General features: G+C 35.3%; 1 protein-coding gene across 1 annotated transcript in view; it reads right to left on the bottom strand.

The window, feature by feature from the left end:
* Positions 1–32: 32 nt before the first annotated feature.
* Nup35 (nucleoporin 35) overlaps positions 33–23,950 on the bottom strand; it is a 41,672-nt gene continuing 17,754 nt past the window's right edge. The window contains exons 6-11 of the mRNA XM_089254149.1: positions 19,171–19,282; positions 17,199–17,252; positions 13,425–13,494; positions 10,849–10,977; positions 4,831–4,992; positions 33–261 (exon numbers count right to left, since the gene is read on the bottom strand). Coding sequence (XP_089110275.1) covers positions 190–261; positions 4,831–4,992; positions 10,849–10,977; positions 13,425–13,494; positions 17,199–17,252; positions 19,171–19,282 — 599 coding nt within the window. The 3' untranslated portion in view covers positions 33–189. The remainder of the gene's footprint in view (positions 262–4,830; positions 4,993–10,848; positions 10,978–13,424; positions 13,495–17,198; positions 17,253–19,170; positions 19,283–23,950) is intronic.

The raw sequence follows: 23,950 nt of genomic DNA, 5'->3' as shown, positions 1-23,950 counted from the left end.
GACTCAATGTCTCTAAGAAAATGTCAAACATATTCTGAATTTGTCCGAAATTTATTTTTTTACATGCGTGTAAATAAGTTATACTGCTGAATGGGAAAAAAATTTCTTTCAATAAGTCACTGAACGTTCAAAAAATAAATCACAGCTGATGCTGACTTTGATAAAAGAAAATCCATAGTTTGATCGGATTCACCATTTAAAATATTCGAATGCTTTTGATACCAAACTGTTGCTTTTTGGCTGAGCGACACTCCTAACATTCTGAAAATAGAACAAGGAATAAAAATTAAGCCATATGAAATAGATTCAAACTTATTGTAGCACTTAAAAGAAAATTGGGGTTGACTATATCATACACACAGCTAAAAGTTTTGAAGTGAATGATTTCGTTCTGCCTCGAAGCACATGGTAGGTACAGTACAGACTCTATAATCCGGCCGTTTGCTACTCCAGCCCCCATACAGTAATCCAGTGGGGGTTTTTTTTCCGAGCTTGTACAGGAAGAAAGCATGTCACTGTGTATACCCGCAGAAGTTTGTATTATTTAAATGGGCCTTTTCAACTCTCAGTAATCTAGCATACACTTGTCTGATATGTGCCAGATTAACTAGTCTACTGTACTTCTTTTAAACAGAGCACAACTCTGGTCTATTGCCATGGGAAATTTGTCACAGAAGAAGCTGTGCCAAAAGTATGCTTGCGCACTTAACAATATCCTGTATGACTTTTAGTGCTGCCATCTTTCAAACTATGGGTAAAGTGCAATGATTGAATATCTGTAGGGCTGTTGCATCAGCTGAGACTTCAATAGGGAAATCTGTTCACATTCATGCATGGCAGGTACTGACAATGAAATGGGCATCTGATGTCATCTTAGGAATAGCAAAAACGGATGATATTAATATCATCTACTTATATTTCAAACTTCTTGAGATATAACGTAGAACAATTTCATTTCGAATGCGGGGCCATGAGCCTGGTACCCAGACTGGAAGAGGTGAAAAAACCAGAGTGGCATCATGGGATTTGTCCAATAAAATATGTATCAGGTAATGCTGTTGGCTTCTTTTTACATCGTGAACCTCTCAAGACATAGTGTAAGACAATTTTGTTTATTTATGAAAGGACGACGTCACTCTCCTACATAAGTCGCCATCTGGTGGCAGCATCAGCAGTTGTGAGCTTGGCCTGAGTCAGGTCCGGCCGTCCATGTACGGTCCCTTTCAATGTACATGAGCTCAGAGGAAAGTTAAAGGAAATGGGTTAGATTCCCTGCACAGGAAGTTGAATTTTCTCTTTCCAGTAATTCATCTTCGCCACAGCCAGTTGTTAAAAACCTTTGTATATTCCAAATACTTCCTCAGATATGAGCATTTAAAGCATTTCATTATGCAGTCTCTTGAGTATTGTCATCCAGTATTGTCAGATGATTTAGAAGACATATTCATGTCAAAAAAATTTACTTATCACAGTTTTAGTTACCTTCCCATTTGGTTATTTTATTAAACTAAATTACAAAACTACATTACTGTAGTTTAGTCTACACCTGACTACGTTACTGTAGTTTTGTCTACACCTGACTACGTTACTGTAGTTTTGTCTACACCTGACTACGTTACTGTAGTTTTGTCAACTGTAACCATATATACTGCTGTAATATATTACAGAAAATAACCGGACGATTTAGAAAAATAGTTATATGCCATTATATACGACACAGAAAGACATACATCCTATGAAGACAAGATTTTTAATGAATATTTGATAGCAGATTTTCAAAAAATCAACAATGTTACATAAGGAAAGGCTAAATTTGGAGCGATGGTGCTGCTGCACATTTCAAGAATCGTTATGCAATGTCGTGTTCAAATTTCATTTCAGAGAGGAACTTTTGTGCATCTTTCCATGGAAAAGGTCCTTGTGATGGCATTGGGGTGATCCTAAAGCGTCATGTTTGGAAAAAGATCTTACAAGGTAAAATTCACATAGCTGATGCAAGTGAATTCTTTTAAAGAAGTGGACCAAACTAGCCTGAACATCAAATGCATATATATATACCGACAGATGTCATTGATAATAAGATGGCAGAAATGGAAAAACTGTTTAGGGGCACGAATCCACTAAATGGAATCAAATCTGCCCATACTGTATCAAAAGTTGCCAACATGTGTGTAAACATTTACACAACACTGGAGACCTAATTCCATTTGCAAAAAACATCAATTTATAAGCAATACTTTGCAAATAAAAAGAATTTGGCTTCCGTTCACTTTGCTTACATGTGCTTTTTATATTACAATTTTGCAAGTTACGTTGGTCACATGCACTTGCGCACAAAGAAATTAGGAAAAAGTTATTTAATTTGATGCTTTGGCAGGTATATTAAATTAAACTCAACACGAAAGTTATGAGTTTGAGTCGATAATTGTGAAAAAATTAGGGACTTGAAAACATGTAGATTCAGAGGAATTGTTACAAGAAACGGTTTTTTTTAAGGGGTTATAAAAGCTGTTATATTGGTCATACCCACTATTTCTGGAAAAAAAATTTAATAGATTGAGCAAAAATTATGCATTCAACAATTTTTATACCATTTCTTGAGGTGGTGCACAAGTTTTATAACATTTAAAATTATCTTTTTATAAAATTCCATTACTTAGAAGCAAAAAACAGCTCGTTTTGGCTGTGAATGTTGCGTTGGTCACGTGGAATGACCCAGTATTCAAATCAGTTGAACCCATTCTGGTATTTTATTTATTTTTTCTTACCTCGAGAAACAATTGTAGATTATATCAGATTTGGTACAAAGTGACTTGATGTAAACTTTCACTTTTGTGATTTTTTGCAAAAAAAAAAAAAAAAATCATTGATTTAAATGTTAAAATTTAAATTTTATTTCTCCTTTGTATTAACTTCAATGACATTGAAGTAAAAGTAACCTAGTATGGTATACATGTTATTAGAATGTAGTAAAGTTCTTGATTAAAAAGGAATACAGAAAATCTTATAAATATGGACTTGAACCTAATTCCTAGATATAGTGCAGGAGGATAGTTGTTCTATTTATAGATTTTATGCATGCAAAAATATGAGGAGCTAAACTTCTATATAACTGCTCTATTTGCAATGAATTTGAGGCATTACAAAAGGGCACCAGGATTCCCCCGATAAAAAAAAAACAGAAATTAGTTTTTGTATAAAGCATAGCTTCCAAAGTTTTTGTTCCATTGCCCCCTTCTTTAGAAATTTTTTCTCTCCTCACCCCCCCCCCCCAACTCAAGTGTGCCCATAGGATCCTATGTTGTACTCGTAGCTTCTATCCCCCCCCCCCCCCAGGGGACAATTCCATCACCCACCAGGGGTGATAATGCCCACTTTGGGAAACACCGGTATAAAGCCTTGAATTCTATGCCCTACTTGCTGATTTAAAATAATAGATGTTGTGCAACAGCAATACCATTGAACAAGAAATTTTAATACAAAAGGTGAAAAAGTCTAGAGGGGTTGCTCGTTTTTTTACCAAAAACTCATTAAATCTGTGAAAGAATAAAAATTTGTAAAATTATTAAACATCATCATGCAAGTCCGAAATACATAGTAAATGAATCCATTGATTGCACGAGAAACAATCTTTTCAATGGAATGTTTTTCATATAGTTGATGCTGAATGACGCTTTGCTTGTACATGGAGTGAATCAAGAAACCCGCACCATATTTAATACTGAGTCGCCACACCAGGCATTTACTTCAAAGGGAAAGGAGCGCATGAATGAAAGTACTCAAGAAAAATGTTAATCCATTCAGGTTCAACAACCTTTCACGTGCCGCTGTGGTGGTCGAGTGGTCATAGTGACAGACTCGCATTGCGGGGATCCGGGTTCGAGCCCCACCGTTACTACAGTGGTGGTCGGCTGAAGTTCGTTTTCTGTGGTTCCCAACTTCAAGGTGCAAATGTGAGCCGATCTCCCAATTAAAAAGTCTCGCCACAGAGAGCAACAATCCTACAAACAGTACAAATATTCAGCCATTACACTTCACTCACTTCCCTTCTGAGATATAGATGGCAGCACTGAAAAATCATATACAACACTAGACAGGCACTCAGACTGTTAGGTACACATACTTACACTTCCGGCATAACTCACTAGGTAGTAAATTGCCCATGGCGATAGACCTGAGTTGTGCTCATCTTGAAAAAAAAAAACCCCTTTCACGTCATATAAATACAGATTTTTATTCATATTTCTTGCTTGTAGTTTGTTCATTGTTCGTTTAGTCATTAATGCTGAATTAAATTTGAGAAATTAGGTGACATGTATGCATTTTTAATGATTAACAAGATTTTTTAATTAATAAGCACAGTCAGTTGATTTTAATCAAAAAAACTTAATTTAAATAAAAATCTGATATTTTTTTTATTTGAAAAAAAAGATGTTTTTTATACCCTATTGCCAAGATAAAAAAAAATCTGTTATCTGGCACAATGATGATAATTTACTTCATGAATGTCACATAATTTTTCAGGGTGGGGGGAGGGGTAACCACAAGCAACAGACTTTTCCCGTGAATAAATTCTTTAGAAATAATTTCCCCTCTAAAAGTAAAGATTTTTTGCTGTAAATATTCAGAATATATAAAAACTTTTTGGGCACCTGAGAGACTTGACAGCTTTGATATATGTCGGTGGTAATTTGATATATGGTAGCATTGCTTGGCATTTGAGTAGAAGTTTTTTTTTTTTGAATACATCAAGAAACGAATGAAGAAAATGCCATAAGTTGATATATCGCAACAGATACTAAAAGAAAAGATACATTCAAGTAGCATTACCTCTGTGTCAGTAGAAGGCATCTTGTAAATCTGAGTCAATGGTCGAATGTTTGTCCAGCTTTTCTTTTCAGAATCAGATTCATTCTCTCTGTTATCCTGACAGAAATTGGCACTTGCATCAGCAAAAGAGGAGTTCTCTTTACCCGAATCATTCATAAGACTCTTTTAAGAAAAAACACAGCAACAATCAACAAGCGAAATATTGTAACTTTTTAAAAGGTATTTATGTAACATTATTTGGCTGACACCCATAAAAGATGTTTGTGGTCAACCCAGATGAAAGTGTTTGATATTATGAATGAACATAATCAATAATCGTTGGGCATTCCCATAATAATGAACCATTCTATCGCCGAGTTTGGGAAACACTGATCTAGAGGGTATGGTGGCTCTACGGATGATTGAAAACTTACAAGGTAATTAAGGAATAAAATAAAAAATATGACATAAACAGGAACTTTAGAAAAAGACACATATGAACAAGGCAAAATTATGAAATGTCAAATGAAAAATGTAATGATAAAAATAAATGAAAAAACTTACACATACAACATTAAAAAGACAAAATTCTTAATGCATGACAAGAAATGTTAAACAAACAAAACATTAAATGAAAAATATATGGGGAGGGGGGGGGGAAATGAAACTCGCATGTACAGACAACACAAACAAGTGTTTTTTTCTTCTTTTGAAATTAAAAAATATACATAAAGTGGCAAAGCTAAAGTGAATAAATTTTATTGCTCCTAAAGGTCAAAATAAGAGCGTACATTGGTCTATTGAAATTAATAATTTGAATAACGATTTTTTTTAAATGTTGCACGTGGGTATATCCTGAATTTCTAGTGGTAATGAATTATATAATTTCAGAGCTATATAATAAAAAGGTTTACGAAAAATTTCTTTCCTAAAAGTAGGAATATGGTAAATCATATGAGGTCTTTGCTTGAATACATTATATTTTAAAGTGCACAAGCCTTTATTACGGTTTAAGGGAAGAATAATATGGAAAACAGCATTATGGCACAAAGGAAATAGATTAAGATTTCTAAAAATTGTAGAAGAATGAGACTGACCCTGACTCAAAATTTTGAAAACTTTTTTTGGATTGAAAATAAAGGCAATAAATTTGTTTTATAACCACCACCCCCATATAATTGTAATGTAATTTATAAGTGAATAAAACCAAGCATAGTACAGGTCCTGTATTGGACTCTGTTCTCTATTTGATAAATATGAAGTGAATCAATTTAGTGTAAGCCCCCAAATATCAGCTGATTCAAGTTTTTGAATGAGAATATAATGGTTTGCATTGTCAAACGCCTTTGAAATATCTAAAAATATTTCAATAGTAAATTTTGCTTTTGTTTCAATGAAATTATAAATAAAATTTGAAAAGGACATTTTCAGCACCTTGTCTTTTTATAAAAACCAAATTGGTTTTCAGCAAAAAAATTTGTAGAATACAAAAAATGACATTCTCATTGATAGAATATTTTCAATAAGTTCAGAAAAAAATCTTGTGCAATTGAAATGGGCCTAAAATTCAGCAGAGAATTTTTATCACCAGCTTTAAAAGTAGGAGTAATAACGGCTCATTTCAGTGACTGAGAAAATAGTGCAAGTTGAAATTACATATTTATAAACTTTGTGATAAATGCAACATTATTTACTTATACTCTTTAATCAAATATACAGTAAAACCTCCTCTAAGGGCCATCTCCGAACAACGGCCACATTTTGTTGGAACCGAATGCGTTCCATAGACTTAACATTACAAGAAACCTCCAAATAACAATTTCTGAACAACGGCTACTTTGAAAATGGAGTTGAAAAAAAATACACATATTGCAATGAGAAAAAATAATTTTGAAGCTGATTTTTAAGGGATTTTTCCTGCTCCCCAAACTTTATGGGGGAAAAGATTATGTGTGCTCTCTACATAATGTGCCTGAAAATGGTGCTCGAAAATAAGAACAGAAATGTTCAGGGTTTTAGATAGAAATGTCCAGACTAAAGTTATGTTCAACTCCTTTGCATTGAAGAAGTTGATCTTATTAAGAAGACACCAACGAATGAGGCAAATACACGAAAATAAAGTCCTAATGCATTTCAACACCAATGGGTGCCGTCTTCAGAGGAAAATTTAACCACTAGTCACGCTGACAGAGTTTCCCACTTGGGTTTAATACCATCTTAACGCTCGGTTGCTCAGCGGAAGAAGTACGTCTGTTCACTTCAAACGTCGTAGTCAGAAACGTTGAAATGAACAGACGTACTTCTTCCGCTGAGCAACCGAGCGTTAAGATGGTATTAAACCCAAGTGAGAAACTCGGTCAGTGTGACTAGTGCTTAAATTTTCCTCTGAAGACGGCACCCATTGGTGTTGAAATGCATTAGGACTTTATTTTCGTGTATTTGCCTTATTCGTTGGTGTCTTCTTAATATTCTTGGGCAAAGTTCAACTCTTCTAAGTTGATCTTCTCAACAGCACAGACATAGAAGAAGTAGAAAGCTATGTATACCTGGGATAAGAAATTACCATGGACAATGGAATCATTAATGAAATAAGCAGGAGGATCAGGATTGTATGAAACACTTTCGGCAAAAACTGAACTGGCAATTCTGAAGAGCCACATACCACTATGCCTGAAAAGAAAAGTGTTTAATCAGTGTGTACTACCAGCACTGACTTATGGAGCTGAAACATGGGCACTCACAAGCAAGACAATACAGAAGCTACAGACAACACAAAGGAGTATGGGAAGATGTATGTTAGGCATCACAAGAGACAGAAAATGAATCTCTTGGATAAGAAGCCACACAAAAGTGTATGGTATCATGGAAAGAATTAAATGCCTAAAATGGAAATGAACTGGAAATATTGCAAGAAGACAGGACAACAGATGGACCACAAGTATTCTAGATTGGTACCCTGTGGTGTTTAGTGCTCAAGAAGGCATCCCCATGCAAGATGGATCGACGAGATCAGAAAAGTGGCTGGAGTCAACTGGATGGCTAAAGCATCAGACAGTACAATGGAAAAATTAGAGACCTTCATCTAGCAGTGGATTGAAAATGGTTGATGATGAATCATAGGAATTACTTTTATATGAAAGAATTCATAATATGTACCTCAAGATCGATGATATCAAAAAAGGCAAAGGAATTATGGTTGACGAAAGGTACTTTTCAAAATCATCATTGTTACCAAAAAAAAGATGTGTCATGGTTTATACGATCAAAGTAGGTGTTGAATTGATTTGCAAGTTCTAGAATATTAACACAATCTGGCAAAACAACAGCTTTATTTTGGTTTTTGACAACACTATTAATAAACTCTCATTTCTTTTCGTTTGTATCACATTTCACAAATTTGCTTGTAATATTAACTTTTAAGTAATTTAGTATGTGTTTTAAGCTCATTAGCTGTGCATTGGTATGTTGTTCTGTAGATTCTGTGGAAAGTGTATTTTTGTATTTTGTTATACAATTTTTTTTTCTACGAACCACACGTAGCAATTCATTTGTCATCCAATTATTATAAAATATGTGTTCTCATAGTGTGTGATATTTGAAATTATTTTTAATAGAGTTCAATACTAACGAATATTGCATATTTATTTGGTATAACATAACAATATCAACATCATCTTTCCAATGGTATTTATAATTACTGAGACAATTGGAAAGCATATTTTTATTGATTACTGTAAAAGTCTTATAATCAGAATTTTTTGAGCTTGGAATTGTTTCATGACAGAATTTCATAACAATAGGAAAATGATCAGTTAGATTATTAACAAATATCCCAAAAGAAATAGTGGATAGGTTATTTTATGATTTAAAAGATATATGGTTGATGTATCCCTCACTCTTATAGGTTTATTTAGAAGGCACTTAACACCGTATTGGCTTAGGCACACACAATTCAGATAATTATATTATCGAAATTACGGTTGTATAAAACTGAGTGGAACTTGTTATTAAAGTCAGCTACAGTGAATTGGTGAGAGCAATAAGACAGATAAAAGTGTGACATTAAATTGTCTACTGAATAATAGGATACATTCTGCTATTGTGAAATGAATACCAATCGGAGAAAAACCTGGATTTTCATGTGCAAAGACTGTGATACCCCACCAACCTTGTTATTTTTTCTACAACAGGAAAAACGAGTTGAAAGCATCTAACTTGAAAACAAGATTAGTTTTTGGGAATGGTCAAGACGTCTCTTAGAAGAATGTACAGGTTTTGATAAAATATAAAGAATGCCAGAATGAAGATGGTCATAAGGGAATTTTGAAAATACAATTTGATCGAGCGAGAGGTCTACGCATAGCATAGCTGCCAAGTCTCCCGAATTTTATCTTCATCGCTCGATCTCCCGAAAAGTTCTTAAATCTCCCGAATTTTTACGAAAATCACAAAAATCCCTAATTGTCCCTAAAAATTCCCTACTTCATTAAAAAAATCCCCACTTATGAGAACAATCCCTAAGGAATTTCTTGTGGGGCATGAAGCCTCTTTTTTTTCCCTTTCGAAATGACGTCACACGTCGTAAATGGGGAAATTCCCTTTTTAAGGAAGTTTTACAAACCCTCTGATGGTAACAAGAAAGTTGTTTGTCTTATCGTGCAGGGAAATGGCTTAGCAGCCAATAGTCCTGGATAATAATTGAAGATTATGGTGATGCACATGTGGTCAAAATTTCTTTTGTTGAAGTTACGTACGTGCGATATAACAAAGCATGAATAATGATAAGCAAAAACATATTTAATCAATTTTAAAGATACTTATTCCGATGAATTTCCTTTCATCAAACGTTCCAGAAGAGGGCTGATTTTTCCTTTTTGTACAAGTTGTGTTACGGACATAAACATCGATCATGGAAAGACTGCCATCATCAGTCGTGAAGTGAAAAAAAAACATCAAGCAAGTGTCACAAAAAGTCAGTGTTCTTCAAAAATTGACTGTGTTTTCCTTCATCTTCCGATGATTTTGGGGTCATTCGCGGAGAATGTTTGTTCACAGCGTTTCTGATTGAACAGAATATTTATTTTTACATCATTGAAGTTTTGGCCTCCAATTTCACTTGTTTTTTGCGTAGGAATTTTATTCCCAAGGGTTCAACTTCCATGTGTGTAAAATCCCTATTTTAATTGGACTTCAGTTTTTGAGTAGGGATGTTATTCCCTATGCTTCAACTTTTATGCTTGGAAAATCCCTATTTTATTTGGAAAAATCCCTATTGTATTTATTAGGGAGTGGTTTTAGCATAAAATACGGGTGTGCGCGAAAATCTCCCGAATTTTCATTTTCAAAAGTTGGCAGCTATGGTATAGTGAGAGGTCGAGGATACTGAGTTGGCACTTTGGTTCTGTAATAGAGACTAAGGAAGCCCTGCACACAGGTGCCAATGCTTCCCATTTACCCGGAAGCCTTTGATTTTTCAAGCCTTATTAAAATCTTCCCATCAGAAATAAAATTATTCAGATTTTTCGTAGCTTTATAGAGAAATCTGAGAAAATCCTCAAATTGTGGTTCACAAAAATGAAAAAATCCTTTAAAAAAATCCCTCTATCCTTACAATCCTAGGTTGATTGTTTCCTTAGCTTATTAAGCACACACAAGAAATAATCACAGATTATCTGATGTGATTCACAACTATATACATACACTAAAACCTCTCTAAGAGGCTGTAGTGATGTCTAGTAGTCTTGATCTGTAACGTCACACTTTACTGATTGATTGTCTAGCATTTTTGCAACATATAACCAACTGAGAATCAAATGTTTTGACTTGTATTTTAGAAATGGTGGGTAGAGGATGTGTTCATTTTATTTGTGCTGTAAATAAAATGTGTTTTGTATCTCATAAACCGCTCGTAACCTTTTGATAGCCTTCACTTACACGCCTCTACAAGGGTGTCCAACTCCCTATCCATTCCTCAGAAAACCAATCCTTCAGAGAGAAATTTCAGTACATACAAAAATTTAAAGAGAAAAAAAATCTCACCATTTCGATACAAGGCTTCACTCCAACCATAATGTTGCCACCAAATATCCTGCCGTTTTTGCCGAGAGCTCTCTTTGCCTGCAATTTTGACTGATACCTCAAATGGATCCAATTGCCAGATGTTGCGAGCTGGATTCGAGAAAAAATTGAATTAGTCGATTTAACATCTCTCTCAGTCTGTGTGATATTTTATAAATTTTTTGCCTCCTAGACAGAATAATGATGCAGCTAGGCAGCTGCTTGTTTAGCACATTTCCCCTATAATACATACATATTGTATTTAATTTCACAAAGCGATCAATATAAACTTCAATATAAGGTCAGCTCAGGCAATGACGATATTGAAAATAACGTCCTTTATGTTGTATCTCTTTCAAAATTTTTGACAGTCATGGCATCTCATCAGATGAAAGCAAGCCTTCGATAAAAGCTTTGCTGTAAAATGTTGCTTTTTGGCAATATGAGCTCTAACTAGATGTATGAAAATGTTGTGGAACCATTCTGAAAAAAAAGTTGTTTGGTCCATACAAGCACTTTTTTGGAACATGATATATATATAGTTCACAGGCAATATTTAAATTTTTGAAAGCACATGGTTTTTTGGATTTACCAATTATAAGCAAGGGTAATCTGATTGCTGGTGGCTTTTAGCAGTGATCTGATCTTTTTGAACCTTATAACCTGGGGCTTTTTTTTCCCCATATTTTTTAGACGATGACGGATAACAGAAACTGACAGTTAAACAAGTGACGATTAATCGAAGTGCCATTGGTATGTAAGAGGCATGTGAATCCACACACATGCCTCTTACCAAGATTAAAATAGAGCATGTGTACACGGAATCTGGCTCGTGGCCCCAACCTAACCCATTCAAGAATTTTATCTGGCCCAGGAGGAAATTTTGAAAACTACATCATGCCATTAAATGCAATATGCAAATAGAATTGCCATAATTTTCTACTTATAACCTGTGGAAAGAAAGAAACATCTACATTTTGAAATGTTTTGTAGTGCCGATTATAGACACCTACAAATTATATGTGGTGTTTTTCTTAAGGGTTGGAATGAAAATATTAAAAGATAAATATTCTGCAAAAAATAATTATTTAAAGATGTGCAGATGCGAGTAAAAGAATAACCTGTTTTTCTAAAAAAATATGACCAACAGCCCCTATCACTCCTTGAGATTTCGTAATTGGTGAATAAAATTTTCCTATGGTTAAATGCAGCTGAAAAGTATATGATTATATTTTAAAAAAAGGTGTGAAATTGGTATGCGTAACAGAAAATCATGCTACATAATGCATTATTTCGGTGCAATTATAACTACACTGAAATCACCTTAGCACCAATTGAACATGTTCAAATTAGTTTTATCAATGCTTTTCATCGAAATATTTGACTTGCAAAAAATTAGCATATTTTGACGTGTATAAGGAGCCCCCTTTTTGCCAAAAATTGGGTCTCCAAAATAGGAGGGGTTTCTTATACATGGATAGTATTATAGACATATCTTTTTTCCAGATTTTGAGCCCAAAAAATGGGTTTCTTAAACATAAGAGCTCCTTATAGATGTTAAAATACAGTAATTTAGCTCTTACATAGCCGCCCACCAATGTAATCCGAAGTCAAATATTGTTACGAAAATTATGTTTAGCGCAATTTTTTGAAAACCCCATGCATTACCAAAGCCATGAAGTAACAGAAGAGGCCACACAATTGGTCTAGATTGTTCTGCAAGGTTCCTTCGGCCAGGAGTGAAGCTCCGCTTGTTAACTAGAATTGAATTTCATAAATAGAATCATCTCGAACTTTCTTTTTCCCTGGAATATTCTTTTTCTCAAAGTTTCTATGGTACCTTTAACTCTTTGGGGCTAGGTAGGTTAAAAACTGTCCCACCCTTTGCTTAGCTTTTTATGCATGGTAGGATATATTTTAACCCATCTCGAAAAGTTGAAGTTACTCATAGTCATACAGTTTAATATTTTATTTAAAATTTTCCATTCACTTGGCAATACTATGCACCAACGGTAAATGCGTAAATAAATGGGGAAAAAAAATCTTATTTTGAGTAACGTTTTATGTTAAATAATCGAAATGAATGCTTTTTTTTTTTCATTTTTTTATAATAAAAAAAATTCTGTGCAACTAGGGTTTTTATTTTCTTTAAAATCGTGAGCCTCAAAGAGATAAAAAGTGATGCAGTCGCAAGAGAAGAGTGAGTGTTGTTGGACATTATCCTCAATGCGAGATTCTTATTTGTGAATAATTGTAAATAGCTGTTTTCTGTGAATAAATCTGTGATGTACTGAAAATTGCTTCATCCTCTGATAATTTCAAGGACTTGAGACAATATCAGGAACAATATGGCCCATGAGCCAAAAAGTTTGTACACCCATAGAAAAAAGGAAGGGTGTTTGTGAGCTGGATATCTAAGCAATCAGTTGCGGGTATGCAATGAAAAATGATCAAAATAGATGATTCAATAGTCATAGACAAGTTTCCATTACTTGGAAATTAAACTAATAACCGCAATCCAGAATTAGAAGGAAAAAATAGAGGGAGAATTTAAATACCTTGTTTTCGATAATTTTTCCATACTGTGAAAACTGTTGTAGTATATATGTGGTTGCGGCTGGCGGGAATCTATAAATTACAAAAAAGTCTGAAAATGAAAAACTGGGTAGAATGAAATGAAAAAGTTTAACCTGAACATTTCAAGAAAAGATCTTCATATGACATGGAACACAATACCATAATATAGATCTAATACAGTCTAACCTTATTAAGAGAAGAACATACTTAATAAAAAATATTTTTCATAGTTGGTCAATATCAAATTTCTGTTTTGTCAGTTAATACGAAATTTGGTTGGTATGAGTGTGCTTTGATGTTTCTTCAACTTTGTCTTAAGAACATTCAATTGTGCAATAATTTTCTGATACAAATGATATTGTGTTACAGTCAAACCTCAGCTCATATGAGTAGTGTAGAATCTAGAAATTTGCTTGCAAGGCCATAGCATAAGGGGGGAAGGTGACTGACTGATATATATGGAGTAACATATTTTAGTTGGGGGGTTTTAGATTGGACAAGCAAAATAAACTGTCTAAAACTACCCCAAAACCTCTAAAATTTGAAATGTTATGTGGAAACCACATTTTTTATCACGATACTAACATATTAAAAAAATTGTAGTAGAATATAAAACTGTCTGTCTAACTAAATCAAAAGTCTTTCCAAGGCAGAGATTGCACTATAAAAGTTTGGCAAAAGATCTTTTACAAAACAACCAATCAGCCTATTGGCTACATTCGCTCAAATGTAAGCTATATATACAATCGTATCACAGGGTAGACAGCAGTCAGAAAAACAATGAAAGAAGAAGGTTTATCAAAAGACTGTCTTCACCACAGTTTTTCATTTTAGTGTCCCGCAAATTATGCATCAATTGAAAGAATATTTTCTAATTTTGTAGAGATAGGCCTATACACTAAACTTAAAAATCATCTAGGCACAGATAGGGCAGCTAAATTAGTTATATGTGTTATTGAATGTTAAGAATCACAGCTGAGCTTGATTATGTGTTCAATTATTACACAAGTTTAATTTCATTCTGTAGTCATATCTATTGCTTCGAACCCCACAGTGGTGGTTGGCTGAAGTTGGTTTTCTATGGTTCCCAATTTCGAGGCATGAATGTGAGCTGATCTTCCCATTAAAAAGTCTCGCCACAGAAACCTACAATGGTAAATCGCCACATCGAATCGGGCCTGGATTTTATTCATTGGTGAAACGAATGCAAATGAAAATTTTTCATTTCATGGCACTTGCACCGGAGGATGACCGACAAGCTTCCAAGTCGGGGGCCACCAAGTTTACAGGTTTCATTTTGGGGTCCCTGGATGAATCTCATTATTTTCTGTTGTAGAATTTGCGACAGCGGATGCCCGAGATAAAGCCAGTCTGGGGCCCCACTAAAAATCTGCGTATTGTGTCCCCGCTACTGGATGTGGGGCCCTGGACTTTATTCGTTGTAAAATTGATAAAAATGAAAAATTTTCGTGGCCCTCACAGGGGGGTGTCCGACAAGCTTCCAGGTCAGGGCTCCATGGAATGTTGACAGGTTCTAATTCGGTGCCCCTGGATGTAATTTCATTGATTTTTGTTGTTTAACATTGTAAAATTTGCAGCACATCGGTAGCCCAAGATATATCCAGTGTGAAGCCCCACTAAAATTCAGCGAATTAAATCTGGGGACCCCCATGGGGAAGTTTTCTGGTGGTACTTGATGAATCTCATTTGTTTTTTGTTGCTTTATTATTATTTTTATTAAAATTTGCTTCTTCAGTAAGCTAGTGCTTTCACACATCCCTTTCCATAGCACGCTGATGAGGTGGGACGAAATAAACAAGATATGTTGTGAAGAGAAGTGGGGGGAGGGCAGAGCCCCCTAGTGCTTCAATAAATCTAATATTTAACCTCAAGATAGTTCAGTTTTTAAGTGCAATCCCATAGTTTGATAACCTGAGATATCAATCACACAACCCTTTACATATACTGTTTTGAATTTCAAAAATTTTTTTTTTTTTTTTTTTTTTTTTAATTGAACAAACAGCACAATTGACAAAACAGACAAAAAAAAAAAATTAAACAAACACTTTTCGACCCAAAGGGATATAAGAAACCTTCCATGGGTCGTAGATTTTTTAATGTAATGATAATTTAATGTAATTAATATAATTTATACAATATATTACAGTACAGTAAATACCATTTTTTACTGTACTGTCCAAAACCCTGCCTACCCTGATTTGAGTCTATCATTCTATCACTTTGTCGTCAAGGTCCAAAGGTTTTAATCCGGGCAACAACATCAGAAACAAGTTCTTTACCTACTGAGAATGGGGCAACCACCGATAGATGGCATCTTCATTTTCACCCAACTCCAGATGTTGGAAAGTGTGGTATGGCAATATATGACTGAAGTTAGTGTGCAGTAAACCATTCAAATGCCTGAGTGGGGAAGTGATAAGATGCTCACTTACCACCATGAAGGCTGGTGTCAAATCCGCAGGTTCGACCCTGAGGTGACCACCGATATATGGCATTTTCAGTTCCGGTCTTACTGGATCAGTAGTAAATTGCTGTATGGCAATATAACTGGAGTTGGTGTGCATTAAAGTAACAGTAAGCTGCTGCTGGTTAGTTTTTTCCACAATAAGCTTGATGTGTGGTCACACGTATAAAAGAAAGCAGCTAGCATCTTTCCAGCATTCATTGCTAGATTAATTTTTGGTAAAAGTCTAATCTTCAGCACATCATAGATTGCAGTTCAGTGTCTGTCTTATGGAGTTTCAACCAAAGTCTCGCCTTAAACTACGCTTTTTGAAAACAATGCAAGAGTCCCCATCATTGAATTTTTCTAGCATGACCTCACACCAATCAACTCTAGTATGTTTTTGCTCTTCAGTCAGATTGCATCACAGACAACAGCGTGAAAACTAAAGATGCTCATGAGGAATAGTGTCCCCTTACTAGCTTCTTCAACAACTACATTGAACATAAAAGTTGGGATGTCGAGAGTGGACAAAGGCTTAAATCCTTGAAATTCTGCATACCAATTGAAAAAGTTTATCATGAATAAAATCATAAAATCATGAATCCAGAAAAGATAAGCATGAACTTTTATGTTTTTCCTATGGCATTCAATTTCTTTTAAAATTCTGGAGAATTAGTGTGTGAAAGTGATGTCAAACAAGCACCATGTTGGAAGCTCAATGGGTGGGATCAGCTTGGCTTTTTGGGCCTGTTGGAAGAAAGTACAGTAAAACATGCCTGTAACGATACTGTGGAGACATAGACAAAATATTGTTACAGATAGGTTACTGTTATAGACAGTTTGAGCATTTGCACTATTTCCTATTGAATAGGAATTCCATTGGGACCAAATAAAATATTGTTATAGGCAGGTTTATCGTTATGGGCAGTATCATTATATACAGGTTTCACTGTACTGGGTTTCAAAACTGTGCCACGTCTAGTATGCTGTTAGGAAGGTTGCAAGTCAGATTTAACAAACACAAAAATTTAATTCAGACAATAGTTTACTTACATCCATAACTTTTTTCATGGGCATAAACATACGTAGGGCATAGTAAGTGACAATCTCATAAAACAGCACAGAGCTGAAAGATTTTGTGTGACATGAATCTTAATGAAATAATAAAGGGGAGGGAGCAATCTGCAGAATCGTGGAAATCCTGTCTAGATGAAATTCACTTGATTTTAAATAAAATCACAATATTTGACAAGACACATAAACAACTGATGTTACGCGCATTACTTACCCAAACACTGTTATCCAAGATTCATCTAACTGACTGTTCAATGTTAATGCTTCCCTGTAAATAGAATTAGTCAAATTTGAAAAATTTATTCTTTGTTTTGTAAAATATTTACAACTGAAACTAAAACACACATCACGTAAACTAATTTTAATAAAATTATATTTTCCAGCCTGGCAGCAAGACGTGAATCAAAGTTTGCAATTTGCAGAGACCAGCTGCCAAATCACTGCTCAACAAGTTTTTTTTTTTTTTTTTCAAGTTGCCATGGAAGTTTTAATGGTTTTAGGGTATACTAAGGCTGCCGATTTTTGAAACTGATGTTGGTTTTGCTGAAGTGGCTTTAGTTTTTGAGATAATGCATACTCTCAACATTTCAATGTAGTCTGCAGCCACTTATTTTTGCATTGAATTTTTACTTTCAATTTTTTATATATTTTCCCATTTTATTCACTACAGCATCACATTTATATCATCATCAAACATCAGTGGTATATACGTATCGATCTTGAGAGGATGAAATTTCTACTGGGACAACAAAGTATATATGAAGTACCTCCTCCCCTTTTTTTTATTTGCCTGTAAAACTTGGGAATCATTAGGAAAAAGTGAAATGGAATTTAAGAGGGAATGCTCACTCGTAGGTACAGCGAATATTATCTCAGAGGTATTGGCTGATAGAGCAAATAATATTTGAGGTGGACAAATATATAGTGGTGGGGGAAAATATTATGTTTCTCACCACTTCACTTAATATTTGACTTGGTGAAGCAATTCAAAAGCTGTGAGCAGAGAATTTTTGTCTTCAAATTCATAAACTTGTTAAGGATTCATAATTTTCAGAGAGTTAAATCAAAGAACACCATAATACATCGTTGCTTGTAGAGATATTCCTCATTATAGAACACTGTTTTCTCCATGAAATAAAACTACGGCTGGTAATAAAAACTTACTGGTTTTTTAAGCTAGGAAATTAAATATTCGGTCGAGATTGACCTCAATAATATTTGGTGAACATTTTTTAATCAGACCTGCCAAACTCCAATGCTTTAATTACCACCAGTATTGCACATCTGAACTCGTGCAATTTATGAAATACATTCTGAATTACTATAGGAAAGAAAAATCACGGAATGAGGAGATATTGCATGTATATTTCTCAACATAGTCGACGAGAGTGAACAGTGCATAAAAGTATCTAAGAAAAGTATACAAAAAATTTTTAAACAATTTTGAAAGACTTGATGAAGAGACTGAATTTGAAAACTATGGCAAATGAGATGAATTTAATTCAGGACATGGACTCATTGAACCAACCTAATTTCAAATAGAAGCAACCACTACTAAATTGTATATATGCACCTCGTATAAAAATTCCTCTGAAGAATTTCTAACGAATGTGAAGTGCATATGTGTGGCCATAACTTAATGATGTTAAAGTTATATGAGTGTTTATAAAGTGCTGCCACATGTATCATGTTGAAGATCTGCCTGCTCTCTATAGAAACAGTTTCAAATAGAAAACTAAATGAAGGATGATAAAATAGTTGAAGTAAAACTGAAGGAAGAAAACCATACAGTTGTTTTTTTCAGTTAATAATTTTGCTATGGCTTTTCATAAAATTCACTAAGACCAACAGATGATTGAAAACATGCTGCCTGACTTAAGGCTGTGATCATAAGGACATCATGATGAACCCATCTGGCAGCATAGCATTTCCCTTCTTCAAGATATGAATGCGAGCGGATTTCTTATTTAAAAAAAGTCTCTTCACAGAAAGCAATCAGGCCAACAACTTTTATGTTATCATACAAAGATGGAACCAGATCTGCTTAAAGCATGAAGGAAGGAAAAAGAGGGGGGGGGGGGAAAGAATGCAAAATTGACCCATCAGATTTAAATTATATTTGTAGCATGATTGAGAAAGAAATGATTAAAGGATATCAATCTAGTAATATATGTCGAAGTACTAACCCTTGTGTATAAAACGGATCAATTTGAGCTGGGGATACCAAATTTGAAGTGTTGTTGGCAGTGGTGTTGAGAGAGGTACTTGGTGTAGGTACACCCCTCGTTTCGTGATAATCTGAAACAGAAACTTTAAAAAATCAAATTTCTAATCAAAACTGTTTTTGAAAAATAATTGTAACAAAAAGGAAAAAAAAGCACACAAATGCCAATTCAATATTCACCTTATTTGGCGAATGATTCATTTCATTCGTTATATTTGCTAGAGAATATAAGCGAAACGCTTTCACTTTTGAAGAATAGGTTGGAAACACAGGATGCATCTTATATCCAGATACCAAGTGTTTGAAAGTATGTGTGTGCACGCGGAAAAAAGACACAGGCTAAATGTAGTTTCAAATAATTCAATATACTGCATAAATGACACTATTTTGATCATTTCACCACTCTGTCATTTTATGCACGTAAGTCACGGTTGGTAAAAAAACCAAAAAAAAACAGGGGGGGGGGTTGGTTTAAATAACATTAACATTAGAAACAACAAAATTTCTGAAAAATCATTCAAACTTTAATAAAATTAATTTAAATAAAATGTTTGTTAATGTAATTAGCACTATTCCCATATTAATTAATCTATAAATATTTCTTACATTTCAATGAAAACCAACTTTTAATATTTAATTATTTTTTGCTTAACTCAATGAATTACTTTGTTTGAAAATTCTCTTAATGTTATTACTAACTATATATAAGGGTGTTTTCTCCAGTTACTTTCAATATGCTTAATTAGGAAGCTATTTTGCAAACACTGATAAAAATTAGGTGAATATAATGTATTTAATGAAGCATAAATAATGCAGATTATTTAGTGACGATTTACGATATACAGGGTGATTATAACTAAAGTTCTGATTTGAAAACACTAAAAAAAGAACCATTGTCAAAATGACTTCATAATTTACAATATTCCTAAAGCAATAGAATTTTGGCAGGCAAAGGGGAAAAAAACTACTTAGAAATGTAAAATTGATGGAACTGTACTCATCCAACACATGGAAATTTGCTCACAGAATGGAAACGATAACCAGTCAGGGCAAAATGATAACTTAATTAGCATTGCACAATTTCATAACTCTGGGAAACCACAAAAATGAAGTAATTGAACAATTAACTACAACTTACTTAATAAATGTTAAATATTTTGTCCTTCGTGTTCTGGTTGAGATGAAAGCACAAAAACACTTGTTCAACAACAGATCAGGATACGTCATGATAATGATGTGAAAGTGCTTTCAATTCACCAATGTTTGCAATCCAACCACTTTTCATAGCATTTTGAGGTACCTCCCCACAGCCAGAAGTTGCAAGGGTCAGGTGGACTGGAAGCCGGTTGTGTCATGTCATCCTATTATTGTCAAAATGGTTCTTCAGCAGCTTTTTTGCTGGTATCACAATGTGCATCTTGATAAAGGTTGTGCTACCCACACATTGATGCTGTTGAAATGCCGAAATGATGTGGTTGCACAATATAGATTATAGGCCTACTGCTGACTAAGTACAGCATCATCTACTTATACAAATACAAATACAAATACAAATACAACGCCACAACAGGCAAAATGCCCAACGAGGCGGCTGATAAAAAGATGCCCATAAAAATATGGTTGTCATATGTTTCAAAAATACAGCAACCCAATTAAAAATGCAATTAACACAAATTACAAACAATATATACACATGATAAAATATTATACAATGCCCATAAAGAATACTTATGGTTGTCTTATTCTAAGAATGGATAGCTTCTCGATTTACCCCAACATGTTTATCGTATTTCTTTTTAAACGTGTCAATTGTGTTACAATTTACTACCTCCGGGGGTAAGCTATTCCATTTATTAACAACCCTATTGGAGAAAAATTCCCTGCGACACCATAACCTTGCATTGTCCCTCACCAATCGATACTGGTGTCCCCTTGTAAAAGCAGTCGATTGGCGGTGTACTAAAAGTTCATGGTCCATCCTATCCATCCCATTGAAAATTTTGAACACTTCGATCATATCTCCTCGACACCTGCGTTCATCCAATGTAAACATATTCAAAAAATGAAGTCTTTCTTCATAACTCAAGCCCTGTGTGCCAATAAGGACACGCGTAGCTCTTCTCTGCACCCCTTCAACCAAGTCTATGTCCCTCTGTAGGTATGGTCTCCAAAACCTTACAGCATACTCCAGTCCAGGACGAACTAAGCCTCGAAAAAGCGGAAGAATGACTTTAGGAGAACGCGAAGAGACCTTTTTGAAAATGAGACCAAGCATTCTATTCGATTTTTTGACAACCGCTGAACAGTGTTCAGAAAACTTAAGTCACTCGTCAATGAGAATTCCCAAATCGGTGACTCTAGTTGCATCCGGGATAGTGACACCATTCAACTCGTAAGAGAACCGTGGGTTGTTCAAACCAAAATGAGCGACCATGCACTTATCTACGCTAAACGTCATGCTCCATTCATTTGCCCATGCTGCAATCTTGTTTAAGTTGGTCTGGAGCAACTCCCTATCACTTTCATTCCCGATTACCCTCATTAGCTTCACATCATCTGCGAATTTGCTAGTAATTCCATCGATACCCTGATCGAGTTTATCGATAAAAAGTGAAAAAAGTATGGGGCCAAGGACACTTCCCTGAGGAACTCCACTTGTGACGTCTGTCCAACCAGAGAATTCCCCGTTCACCATAACTCGTTGCGACCTGTCTCTTAACCACGATTCTATCCAATTCAGCAAGTTGCCCCCTATTCCAATCTCGTGTAAACGCTTCAAGAGTTTGCCATGTTGGACCCGATCGAATGCCTTCTGGAAATCAAGGTAAACAACGTCGACATTTTTGCTCTTACCCAAAGCCTTAGTCACGTAATCATAGAAGCAAAGGAGGTTAGTTACACATGACTTCCCCTTCCTGAACCCATGCTGATTATCCGACAATACATTATTCTCGTCTATCCACTTCACAAACTGCCTTTTGATGATAATTTCCAAAATTTTCGAGAGGGAGCTCGTCAAACTCACTGGACGATAATTAGACACCACTTCTCTACTACCCTTCTTAAATATCGGAACAACGTTAGCCAGTTTCCAATCTCTCGGGACGATACCCTCAGCAACACTACTCCTGTATATCTGTGCGACTGGCCCCAACAATTCATTAGCACCTTCCCTGAGAACCCTGGGATAGATATCATCTGGTCCTGGTGCTTTGCTTGCACATACATTTCTTAGAAGATTTAGGACCTCCACGTCTTCCACTTGAATATCGTTGAGCGTTTTATTACCCCATGCAACACCCGTATATCGAATATCATTATCTCCATTAAAAACCGACGCGAAAAAGTCATTGAAAGCACTACACATGCCTACATTGCTCTCTACTTTTGAGCCTCCTATCGAGAGGGGGCCAACTGTCCCCTTACATCCATTATTGACGTATCGAAAAAATGATTTTGGGTCAGAGCCAATGTTATCTGCCAACCTAGATTCAACTTGCTTTTTACTATCCCTTATCGCTTTCTTCAACAGTCTTCTTTTATCAGTAAACAATGATAGGTCACCTCGTCCACTTTTATACTCTCTGAATGCTCTTTTCTTTTCAAGATAAAGGTTCCGCACGCTATCCGTGAACCATAGAGGGTGTGATGTACAAACACGCTTTTTTCGAACAAAGGGTATGACGTCGTGCAAAACAGAGGACAGCTTCGTACTAAATTCTTCCCATTGACTTACCACCCCTACTGATTCCAACCGGTCTTTGAAAACTTCCGCTAACCTTCTTCGCAAAACATCAAAGTTAGTTCTCCGAAAACAAGGAACCAGTCTTTTGTTATCAACCTTACCCGAGGAAAAGTTACAGAGAAATCTGACGATACGATGATCACTGGAAGAAAACTCTTCCCCCACCGAAACATGTTCAACTAGATCCTCAGAACTAGTAAGAACTAAATCCAAAATAGCAGTACCCCTAGTGGCTTCTGATACATGCTGATACAAAAAATTTTCGAGCACCAACTTAAGAAAGTCTCTTTCATACTGATTTCCAGATGAAAGGTTCTCCCAATCAATACCCGGGTAATTGAAATCCCCTAGTATGAGAACCCTCTTTCGCTTACACGTGTAGGAAATTTCATCATGCATTTTGGCGATATAGTTTTGATCCCTATTCGGTGGATTGTAACAAACCCCAACAATAAGCTTATGACGTCTTTTGTTCTCAAGTTCAACCCATATGGTTTCAATATCACTTCTCTGCACGTTACACTCTCTAGCCTTCAAACATGATTTCACGTATATCAACACTCCACCCCCTTTCCTATCAGATCTATTTCTCAAAAAAGTATTGTATCCGGAGATGTGTAAGAAAGATTCATCCCCATCGCTTGCCCAAGATTCTGTAATGGCTATAAGATCCAAGTCCTCCACAACTATCATAGTGTCTAAAAAATCTTTCTTGTTACCCAAGCTCCTGGCATTTATTAACACACATTTTAATTTGCCCGGTGGTTTGTTGTCAATCGAGAAGCCATCCAAGTCAGAGGTGGGTAATTCCCCGTCAGTACTGTTGTGATTATCATTAACTAACCCGCATTCCCGACTACGTGGTCTGGGAGTAAAAAACCTGACCTAAGACTATCGTAAACCTCCCAGACCCCTCTTTTATTTAGATGGATCCCATCCGAACGAAGCCACCTATCGGTAAATGCGGGAAGATCCAAGAACGTGACCCCAAGTGAGG

The sequence above is a fragment of the Pholcus phalangioides genome, unplaced genomic scaffold (genome assembly GCF_987345545.1).
Source record: "Pholcus phalangioides strain wild (caught in Gottingen) unplaced genomic scaffold, Ppha-v1.0 ptg000040l_1, whole genome shotgun sequence".
NCBI classification, from domain to species: Eukaryota; Metazoa; Arthropoda; class Arachnida; order Araneae; family Pholcidae; genus Pholcus; species Pholcus phalangioides.
The sequence above is the reverse complement of the archived record's forward strand: the minus strand, read 5'-3'. Positions and strand labels throughout refer to the sequence as shown.